Source organism: Cygnus atratus, chromosome 10 (assembly GCF_013377495.2).
Source record: "Cygnus atratus isolate AKBS03 ecotype Queensland, Australia chromosome 10, CAtr_DNAZoo_HiC_assembly, whole genome shotgun sequence".
Taxonomy (NCBI): Eukaryota; Metazoa; Chordata; class Aves; order Anseriformes; family Anatidae; genus Cygnus; species Cygnus atratus.
Genome location: NC_066371.1, coordinates 21,125,099 through 21,137,362, shown reverse-complemented (window position 1 = coordinate 21,137,362; position 12,264 = coordinate 21,125,099). Strand labels below are relative to the sequence as shown.

Below are 12,264 nucleotides of genomic sequence, written 5' to 3'. Positions count from 1 at the left end.
GTCACATTCATTAATTTCATAACTACTGCTGCAAAGAGAAGAGTTTTTAATTAGAACTTCATCAAATTATTCTTGAGGCATTGTGCCAGAATTAATTAGTCCTCCACTCTAAAAAAAATATATATATATATATATATATATATATATATATATATAAACCCAGAGTAACTTCACTTCCTATTGCTAGAGACATAGAATATTTACATCAGCATCTACATAGCAATTGGTTAGCAATCCAAGCAAAACAAGATGCTAGGTTATTTATCCAAACTTTCTGCAGAAAATGTTCATGCTTTCCTAATTATTTTATTCCCATCAACATTTTTCTAATTTATGAGATCCTGCAGACCATGTCTATTGCTCCAACGGTAATGTGAAAAAACAAGGCAATGACATCTGAAACTCTAGAGAGTCACTGGCAATGTCCTGTGTGTTTTTCAGAGTCACAGCACTTTATTGGTCTGACAAATGATGTACCGTCCCATATAGTTTCTCTTCAGACTGTTCTTCAGTCTTTCTTCTGAAAGTTGTTGCAAAATAATAATGCCAAATCCACACACTATTATTACATGACAAAGTGAAAACCGCCTTCCATTCTGTTGTAAAACAAAACAAAAACAACAACAAAACACCATATCCTGAAAACCTGTAACAGACACTGGCACACCACTGCCTATTTCCAAGCTCTCTCCTGCCTTCACAGGTTTTTTTGTTATTGTGCTGTGTTTTTTTTTAATCAATGTACTTTCTGATTAAGCCTGGATTTTTAGCTTGATTTTGGTAGCTGTCATTAGAGACTAGACTACCAGATGTACTTTTCTTTATATGATACGAAGCACAGTCTTTAATCAGCCAACATGGAGTAAAATATTAGTCTGCCTGTCTCTCAGTCATGATAACCATTTCAAATATCTCATGTATGCAAGCAAAATCAGAATTTTTAAATGGTGTATTAGTACCACTTTTTTTTTCCCCAGACTTATCACCACCAGCAAACAGATGAATCATAACTTCCTACTCTGTCAGAGTACTATCATTTAAGTAGCATAAATTCAGTCTGTCCAGTTTCTGTATGACTTCTATTCAGCAGCATTTTAAGTAACCCACATCATCAGGCTATCCCTGCAGACCTGCAGCTTGCACGTCTGCCAGCTGTATCACAACCCAGACAGACTCCCGGTAGCTTCCTGCAATGTCTTTACTGTTGTTCATTTGCATAGTATAAAGGATGCCCACACTGTCACAAATGGATGTTTCAAGTCCCTTAGCAGTCCCATTCTACAGAACCAACCTCCTTCAAAAAAGGATGAATGAAAATGTTCATTGACACAAACAGCAGAATTACACAGATATCATGTGGACAAAGCACCTTCACTGTTATTATGAACACAAGAAAATGTAGATTTTTAACCTTCTGAAACCCTGCCAAGTTGTGACACTATTTGCATCTGCAGTACCTAATTCACCTTGGGAATATTATTATAAAATATTTAAAGTAATCTGCTACATATGGAAGAAGCAGCTGGATTATGGCAAGGCGTGTCAATGAGTATCTTATGTAGCAGTATTCTGTGAATAACAAGCACAACCTGACGTGCCCTGTTTCTCAGAGTTTATTCCTCTACCATTCAGACACAAACAAAAGCATAGTAAGAAAAATCTGTATATAAAAATATATATCAGCTTCTGATGGTTCAATTTGTTGCAAAGATGCATTGTTAAGATTACATTTTAATTTTTATACAATTTGCTGCTTATATAGACTTCAAATTCTGTTAAAAATATTATGAGATGGAAAAATTTACTAGACAAAATTATTTCACTTCCAAAAAGAATGCCCAAAACAGCAAAAATCTCCCAAAGCCCATGAAAACTGAAGAATGTTGATGCAACACACGGAGGCTTTCAAGCAGCATCTCTGTCTCAAACTGGCATATCTAGTTGATAAGAGCTTTAGTACAGCTTCCCCCTTCAGTAAAACACACTGCTTGTTGTTCATAGCATGTATCAGATGGCTTTGTCATTGTCATAGGGTGTTTTACAATGTTATCCCTAATAACTCTCTTTTAACTATGCCAAACTTTTTTTTAGAATGGAAAAGAGAAAAGACATTCCAGAACTGGATAGGCTGGACCGATGGGCTGAGGTCAACTGCATGAGGTTCAACAAGGCCAAGTGCCGGGTCCTGCACCTGGGGCACAACAACCCCAAGCAGCGCTACAGGCTGGGAGATGAGTGGCTGGAAAGCTGCCTGGCAGAGAAGGACCTGGGAGTACTGGTTGATAGTCGGCTGAATATGAGCCAGCAGTGTGCTCAGGTGGCCAAGAAGGCCAACAGCATCCTGGCTTGCATAAGAAGCAGTGTGGCCAGCAGGTCTAAGAAGGTGATTGTCCCCCTGTACTCGGCTCTGGTGAGGCCGCACCTTGAGTACTGTGTTCAGTTTTGGGTCCCTCGCTACAAGAAGGACATGGAGGTGCTCGAGAGAGTCCAGAGAAGGGCAACAAAGCTGGTGAGGGTTCTGGAGAACAAGTCTTACGAGGAGGGGCTGAGGGAGCTGGGGTTGTTTAGCCTGGAGAAGAGGAGGCTCAGGGGCAACCTTATCGCACTCTGCAAGTACCTCAAAGGAGGCTGTAGCGAGGTGGGGGTTGGTCTATTCTCCCAAGTGCCTGGTGACAGGACAAGGGGGAATGGGCTCAAGTTGCACCAGGGGAGGTTTAGGTTGGATATTAGGAAGAACTTCTTTACCGAAAGGGTTGTTAGGCATTGGAATGGGCTGCCCAGGGAGGTGGTTGAGTCGCCATCCCTGGAGGTCTTTAAAAGATGTTTAGATGTAGCCCTTAGTGATATGGTTTAGTGGAGGACTTGTTAGTGTTAGGGCAGAGGTTGGACTAGATGATCTTGGGGGTCTCTTCCAACCTAGACGATTCTGTGTGATTCTGTGTGAATTTTCTCGATCTACAGAAATCCCACACATATTTCACAATCTCACCCAACAATTTGAACTCAGTACTTCGGCTATTCTATGACATTTAAAATTTTGTATTTAAGTAAAATAGCTTCCTGATCTTGACTCAAAAGGCCTGTTAGTAACTGCTGACTTTGCCAGCAATACCTGCTATAGATCCCCCTTTTTCCCAGGGAAAGGAGATTTTTAAAACAGATTTTTCTTCTTTAGTTCAAAGCTGTCAGTACTCAGCTTTCTTATTTCCTACTACAAAATTAATTCACCTGAGTAAAAGACTGCATTCTGCCCTTCAAGAGCTTTGCATTACACTGTTTTTTTTATTTCCTAGTGTTACATATCATACTCCTATACTCATGTATATGATATCTTTGCACATTACATTTGTGATAGCTGTGATGCAATAGCACAGAGAACCAATTACTGTGCAGCAGCTATCAACAGCTTGTGCTTCACTGACAGAGGGAGGGAGAGAAGAACAATTACCATGTTTTACAAGCTTTTCTTAAAACCTCAGCCTACTTTAAGCTCTCTTATAATTTAAGCACTTGAGGTCACTGATTATAATAATTTACTTATTTACATTTATCTGTTTTATTTACATTATTTTCCCACTCTAGCTATTTCTTTGTACAGCAGGCATACAATAAAGTGAGTGGGCCAAAATCTGAAGTAAGGAACCGTATGATTAGTAAGACAGCTGCTGACTTATATTTTATAATCAGACACTAATCGTATTCTAAAAATGAGGTATTTTCCAAACCCATGCAAGTAGTTTACATTTACCTTAGCGTTTCTCATATTTATCCTTTGCCAACTGTCTGGAGCAAGGTGCATAGAAACAAATTCATACTGTGTTGTGCAACAACGCAGAGATATAAAGATTTCACACTACTTTAGGCACAACTACTTTTCAGCCCAACCTAACACCCAACAACAAAGCCAAACCAATTCCTTTGATTCCTCTTCTGGTATTTCCAAAGTTCCCCTAGCATTACCACACACAACAAGTGGGATACAAGTGCAGCCCTGAGCTTGTAGCACTCATACAGAGGGACACAAGTGGCTGCCTTCCCCTTGCCCAGCCTGCTCTCATTTTGCCCACTCAGAATAGAATTAGTCAGGCCGGCTCAAAAATAAGGTTTATCCCTTCTGTATGAATACTAGGACTTAGAAGATGAGACTGCACAAAAACTGTTTATAATGGAAAATTTTGCAAATTAAAACCAGGGCTACTGTGCTTTGAATTAACAAATAATACTCTTCTAGTATATTTTGATAAAATAGTGTGACTAAAGCATTAAAATTGATTAAAATTCTCAGCTCAGTTAATATTAATGTAGAGTTTACATTTTTGTAAAAGCATTTAAAAAATTTAAGCATTGGGCAAAATTAGTACTCCTTTTATGATAATATTGTTAATTTAACGCATGAGCTGGAGTTACACTTCAAAGCAAATTGGAAAAATATGCCTTTTCTCTTGTTGTAGGCATCTCTTTCATGCACCAGTACACTGACCTTACATTTTAATATAGGCAGCACAAAATCGCTCTTGTATTTCAACAATTTATTGCAATTCAATCATCTAGTCCATCAATTTCAGATAGATTTTGCAACAACCTAACCATGAAAGCTAAAATGATTTCTAACATTATGTTTTTATGTTTATCCTCTGGAAAGACTCGCACTGAATTCTGCTTTCTGCTACATATAAAGTTAGAAATATATATAGTGAAAAAGCAAATGGACCTAGTGGATATGAAACAATCCAACTAATGTACTGCTAACAGCTTTGAGGGCTTGTTGTTGGCTGCTTTGTTTTGTTGTTGTTGTTGTTTGTTTTCTATCCTACTAGATATTTTTAAGTGTTAATTGAATTTTTAATGACATTAGTGTGTACTGACCATAACTCCTATTACCATTAATGAAAATTCTCAACTTTTTTGTGTACAGGATACTGAAACGTATAGCAACCCAAAAAGCAAACTGAAATGCCTTTAGAAAACATTTTGTACAGTGTAAAGGGATAATAAAAAACTAATAGAATAATAAAATCATTAAGGTTGGAAAAGACCCCCAAGATCATCTGGTCCAACCATCCTCCTACGACCAATCAATTATGCCCTCCTTCTACATGAGCTAATTATGTAGTTATTATTCAGGAAGATTAATACAAAAGATATTCTGAACTAATTTATTAAAAATACAGTACATGTACATATATTTCAGGCATAGTTATTTCATTCTCCAGACAATCTCAATGATTTACACTAGTGTTACTGGGATCGTTTATTTTAATACAAAAATGGCACTTCTGTTGTACCATACCATGGGAAGGCCCAAATCCTCCTTATATTCAGAAGTTTAAAGACATTCTTGGGATTTACATGAATGATAAAAGCACTTACTTATAAAGTGGTTTTATTTACTTATTCTCAAAACAATATTAAAGGGAAATTTATAAAACCATCAATATCTCCCCTCCTGAGCCAAAACATAGTCATGATCAATCCCATTACACCTAAATAACTGTAAAACTATCCTCTTGTCATATATTTAAAGCTTGTATGTGAACCAACTGCCACACACAAATAACAGAACTACTGATGATTCTAAGTTATCACTGTTACTAAGCACCAGTAAAACCTCTCCACAAAACTTTACAATACCCTTGCTGTTATTTGCAAAATAATGTCATATCATAGGATCAACATGGAAAACATGTCCTAGAACTTAATATGTCTTCAATGTTAAACATCAGGCACTGCTCTTCACATAATTTTACAGATCAATAAATCTTACTTTTGGAGAGTAGCATCTGAAATTGTGTTCATTATGTGTTCATAATATTCAATGTTGCATTATAAGTACATGAAAAATGTGACTTAAAAAATAATTTTTAAAAGGTTTATGATGGGTCAGTAAAATGATAGCATACAGTAGATTCTTATATTCATTAGCTTGCTTTAGAGTTGTTTTGTGAGCATCTCACTTCTGAAACTCAATTAGCTAGGTACACAGACAGCACATATCAGATTCACATTGAGGAGTACAGTAAAAACGAGGAGCTACGTTGGTATTTCATCTTGCCATGCAAGCTTCAGCAAGATCTAACATCTTATTCTATTAATTTCCCCTGATCTGATTTTCTGTTAATTAACCCCCCCCCTCATTGAGTATGACAGCTTAAGGGGCTTCAGATTGTGACTCCTAGAAAAACGGTTTGAAACACTGTCACCAGCTTGCACTGGAAAATCAGTCTTTCCAGTTGGTACAAATGCCATCCTATATCCATCACCTGCCCACAACATTTTTTCAATTTTATTTTGTGATAAAAACATGATGGATAGCAACAAAAGATTATATGTCATTGTATGATTCTCTGTGAAAAGATGGAAGAAAAATCCTGAGACACTCACAGCAATTATATTGAAGAAGTCATCATCACCAAGGGTATCCAAAATAGATGAAACTGTCTGTTTAGCAATAGTCAATCGAAGCCCTTTCATACTGCCACTGACATCTACTAAAATTACCACATCTTTTGGAGAAGTAGCTGCTTGGATGTACCTAAGATGAAAGACAAAACATCTTGTTCTTTAAAATACTGAACTTTTCTTTCTTCTACATTTCTTAAACACTGGTCATCTATTGCCTACCATTTTCTATTTCTGCAGTCAAATGCAATGACTCCATTCTCATCAGGTTCCCATTTAATACCTGTTCAGAAAAAAAAAAAAAAAAAGGAAAGAAAAAAAAAGATTAAATGATTAAAAAAAGATTACAACATTTTACACAGTAACTTCTCAAAATCCATCTGTGATGTGGTGACAAAGTAATGTTCAGCAGTTTCATACTTGAATTTTACATTTGCTATTATAAGGTAGCTAACGCTGAGGAAAAAAAAAGGATAAAATAGCACTGACAGAAACTATATGATTTTCTCACTCCTTTTTAACCTACTCTAAAGTGAAAACCTCTTCAGACCTACTGTGCTCATCATACTATTGTCACTGAAGTATCGTCATACTTGGTCTTCAGTGCTGACCAGTTTCATGACGTGCTGGCCAAGTCCCTTTCAAAGTGTGAGTGCTTACATTTAATTGCTTATCTCAACAGGTACTGCTATATTAAGAAGTTCACTCACAGGTCATAGGTTTTGTGTTTTGACCATTTAAAAAAAAAAAAAAAGAAGATTGACAGGCAATCCTTTCAGCTTTTGCACTCAGTCTTCTAGCACAAAACAAAATACAGCCTTTAAAATAAAGATTAACATTTTCTATCCTTAAAATGCTATGGGGCTTGAGAACTCAACCATAATCTAAAATTAATACAGATGTATATATTGCTTTCAGCCACTTTCAGACCTACAGGCTTACAGTAAACTGGCTCGCATTAAACTCAAGACTTCATACATAAAAACAAACAACCAAAACAAACAAAAATGAAAACATAACATGGGTCACTAAACTGTCAGCTAAAGGAAAAGTTCCCACTCTGAGCCTGATCCAAAATTGCAGAAGCTGGGGATAAGTTTATTTAGCTTTTTAGTGTATTTAGTATGTAGCATATTTGATATGCAATTAAATATAAACCTTACCATGTAACATATTTAATATTTATTTGCTAAATAGAAATAAGAAAAGTGATTTACTTGAATTTTATTACAAATTGTATGAAAGTACCTTTAAAACAAATTTTTGAAATCTTTAAATGCAAGATAATAAGTTATGGGGAAATCTAAGAACCAGATAAATTACAATTAAGTCTTCTCGTATGTATTAATAGAACACATTATCTAAGTTCAGTAATGTATGAAGGGTCTTTAGTTTTTCTCCACAGTCAGTTTAGAAGTTATTTTTCATATCTATGTATATACGAATAAAGAATATGCGTGAGCTATCTTTGGAGCTATCACTTCCAAATGGAAACTAGCAGAAAAAAAAAAATCAGAACATTGAAAACATTCAATAGAAATCTTTCTGAAAAGTAGATAAATTAAAATTGAACTTGCAAGTATCTATGAAGGTAAGGATTTGTAACAATACTCAATGGAAATTTGCAACCATAGCTTTTCTTTTTTATTTATTTTTTTTCAACCTGTATTCTTCTTACCTGGATATTGTCTGAAAAATCCTTTTGCACTTCCAAAGTACTGCCAGATGAGAGAAGGGTCACGATCAAAGTTATCAACAAACACCTTATTTAAGGATTCTGACCAATAAACTCCATTTACAATGGCTGGATCTAGGGAAACAAATATTTTTTTTAAATTAATTTAATTTAATTTAAATTTAATTTTAAAAAAAAAAGGAAAGAAAAGAAAAAAGATTTTTCTGAAATGGAATCTCTTCAACTCTGTTATCATCTTCAGCTTATTCAGTACCCCAAAATCTAGTGACTGCAAACTATTGCAGTTTCCTGTGTTAATTAAGAGTGTCAAAATGAATTCTATACAACCTGTCTGGATATGACCCTGTGCAACATGTTCTAGGTGACCCTGTTGAGCACTTGTTCTGGAGAACATAAGTGAGTCAACATAACAGTAGATTATTTATTCAATTTTCTTTCTTTAAATGCTTGGAATATCTCATGGCAACACTTTAGACATTTATTTTTAATCTTCAATTTGATAAGGCCATCATTGCTATATTTAAATGTTTACTGGTGGGGACACAAAATAATTTTTTTTTTCTCCCATACTTAGATGAATTATGGTATATATCCAAACACAAAATCTTATAGTACATAACACTAATTATTATTTGGAAAACGCTGGAACCAAATTTCACTGTAACATCATATTATTTTGGACTCCCATTGAGGGAGAAAAGTACAAAACAAATCCTTGATGTTGAAAATAAACTATTTCTGTTTACTACATCTTAGTACCTTCTTGACCCAGCAATTCCTAAAACCCCAGATTGCCCAAGTATGTTTTAAGCTGCCAAGTTGGTTCAATAGTGGTAAATAGGAAATAAATGAAGACATCTTAAAAAGTTACTCAGTTTCAGATTTTGATGTCAAACGTAGTTGACAGATGAGAAACAATTAGGATATGTTGAATATCCAATTCAATCAGTACAGAAAGGAACGAACAGAACTAAAATCACAGATGGATTATTTCATTGTAAAAGTGTGCATACACACAAAGATTTGTTCAAGCATTTGAAATAATGCTTCCATTAACTTGTAAAATAACGACACTTTACTGATAGAATGTGATTCTAATGGAGTGCAAAACAAGTGAATTGTTATCTTTCCTTACATTCATCAAGTTTAAAAAAAAAAAAACAGAAAAAGGGAAATGTCTCAGCTACACGTCTTAAAGTTTTGTTTCATCTAAATATTTAGCTTTACATAAATGGACTGCTGAAACAGCAAGGTCAACAAAACAGATTTTGTTTTTAAAACGTCTGGTATAGTTACTTGTTTCTCTAGAAGATGAAATGTACATTTAAAATCTGTCCAATCAGAAACACATCAAACAAACCAATGCCACTAGTCCAATGGTACTACTTCAGTCTTGCCTAGCTGGCAAGAACCATTTTCTGGGTGTTTCCAAGTCTGACATTACTCCAATAGCAAGTTATGTTTGAGACATTGCAAATTAAGTGCCAAGACTGCCTACCCTGTGATCTACCATCAGTTTGCAGAAATATGCTCTTATTTCAGTGCCTCAAAATATTGATTGGGCTGGGATCCATTGTTCAGCATTTGGACATTAAATGAGAAGTGAAGCACTAAAATGAGAATCTCATTCTCAGTCCACTAGAATGTCCCAGTTCTGCTCCTATTCACATGCTCTGATGGAGAAACTGCACCACTAAAAAGTACAGTGGCATTACTGGTCAGCATTACAATACCAAGATAATGCAGTAAGTTTAATTCATATTTTAAAATAGCATCATAATACAGAGAGTGGTACTTGTCTTTCTTTTGTTTGAAGTGTTTGTAGAAAAGTCTCTTCAGAGGAAAAACAAAGAACCTCTCCTCCGTCTCAGGAGAACAGTAAGTTCTTCATATATCCTTCAGTTAAGAGTATTAGTGAAAAGCCATATTGGTCATAAAAAGAATAATTCCATCTTAATATATATTTAAAATAAAGTGTAGTGTTTCTTTGCAATTTATATTCAAATCTCATTCCAAGACTGCATATTTTACCTTAGTATTTTACAATATTATGAGTTCATCAGATATCTTCTATTCTGGATTCCTCAGAGGCTAATTTGTTAATGCCCTTTCCTAAGGGACCTGTGCCACAGCACCCTCATCTAAGCAGAACCTTCGCTTTGCCTCCCTCACTTTATTTCCTTCAAATCCCATATACACCCCAGCTCCATCAGATCATGAGACAACTTTCATTGTCAAGGCTTTTAAGCTTTCAGCTGAATGAAAAATCCTTCCATTGGCATTTAAAATATATATTTATGTATAATATGTATATAAAATGTATATAAAATCCTATTTTTAATGAAAGTATATTGAAATACCCATGTCACTATTGTAGTGGATTATTTTTATTAGCCCATCTACGAAGAGCCACTTTTTGTGTTTATATAGCTGTACTATGGATTAGAGAACTCCAGGGAAATACAACCAAGAAAATTTTCCTTGAACATGAATATTTGAGTCTATATTTTGCATTATGTTGACAACACTAACCCCTAATCATCCAAATCCTGATCAAGAAAAACATTAATCTAGTGACTATGAAACTAATGGGAAATTTTTAACTTTTTTTTTATTTTTCCTAAAAGGAGCATTAAACAAACATATTAAACAAGAGGGCACAATTAAAATACAGTCTATGATGACTGGATTCCTTCAAAATTATTCCTGGTGGCAATTCACTACCTTCCTATACCCTGCATATCTATCGTGCTGTTCTTTTTACAATATGCCAAGAGCAATCTGTAAGTCAAATTTTATGCTTTTTTTTTTTTTTTTTAAGCAAATTAGGTCACACAGTTTAATCCTTATAATACTGGAGGAAAACTGAAGTGGGGAAAAAAAATCTATCCACAGTACCAAACTGCAGACAGATAGCCTATAAGTGAAAATCACCTCTCTCTACTAGTTACTGCACCCTCAGGCAGACCGATCTCAAAACCAAGCTCCTTACTGTAAATTTGATAATGACTGTTACATGGACACATCTCCAAGCACATATGCCATCCTAAATGCAACGAAGTTCCTGACCATATATCCTCATTAAATATTTAGAGGACTATCTTTCAATAATAGATATGTTAAGCTTATAGTTCTGTGCAACTCTCAGTTTTAGTAATTATGTTCTGCTTAAATTGCCCCCATTACTTCATTTAGAAACAATATTAAGTTTTCAGATTTTTGGTGAATGTCATCTGCATCCCCAAAATAGTTACTTTTCAATATTGGTAACTAAGTGTTTGTGAATACTCAGGAATCTGAGAAGGGAGGAAAAGAATAAAATATAAAAACATAATATAAATGCAAAATAATTTGTGTGATGTTACGGGGCTGATTCAAAGACAAGAAGTGTAAACATCTTCTGCCACACATCTTGAAACATAATTTCTGCTTGTGCTTCCTGACAGTAACAGCTAAAAACAATTCAAGGATTCCTTTTCCCTGACCTTTTAGATGGGATTACTTGCAATTATATGGGATTTTGTTCCACTGCTGTTTGTGTAGATGCTATCAGTTTTTTATTGATATTTAATACAAAACCAGTCTCCAGGCAAATAGGTACATTGACGTGAATCTGAAATATATTGTGAAAGAACAGTAAAAATGCATGTAGCAGTTAAGCTGCTGTCACAGATACTGCTCACACTAAGGCGTAGGGCTGAAGACTCAACAAAGGCAACCACAGTGTACAGAACGAAAGATGTACATCAGAATGACAGAGGTTAGCACTATAATGAAAGGTACTTTAATTCACAAAATCCATAATATCTAGAGTAAGATAAATATATGGAAATAAACTAATACATACATACTGCATTTTGCTTTCCAATTATTCTAGGAAGCTTTATAGAAAATACTACAAAACAATAAGAAAATAAGAAAATTCCTACCAAGGAATTCAGTTACTATGAGGAAAATGTGGAATACTGCTGTTTCCATACTCTGCTTTATTACCAAGAAAAATTGTTACTGATAATCCTTAATTTACTCCCCAACTATTTTGCCTTTGTAATATGACCGTTAATTTCTCCTGGAAAGCTGACAAAGATACTGGCATGCAAAATGGTATTCCTTCATCTAATATCTGGCCTCAAGGGCAGCCCCTAACATTGCAGAGCAGTACTGTCATA

At 35.0% G+C, this 12,264-nt stretch overlaps 1 protein-coding gene across 1 annotated transcript in view; it reads right to left on the bottom strand.

Annotated features, from left to right (window-relative positions):
* CACNA2D3 (calcium voltage-gated channel auxiliary subunit alpha2delta 3) overlaps positions 1 to 12,264 on the bottom strand; it is a 455,579-nt gene that overhangs the window by 258,365 nt on the left and 184,950 nt on the right. Inside the window, exons 6-8 of the mRNA XM_035558456.2 lie at positions 8,078 to 8,209; positions 6,622 to 6,682; positions 6,382 to 6,532 (exon numbers count right to left, since the gene is read on the bottom strand). Coding sequence (XP_035414349.1) covers positions 6,382 to 6,532; positions 6,622 to 6,682; positions 8,078 to 8,209 — 344 coding nt within the window. The remainder of the gene's footprint in view (positions 1 to 6,381; positions 6,533 to 6,621; positions 6,683 to 8,077; positions 8,210 to 12,264) is intronic.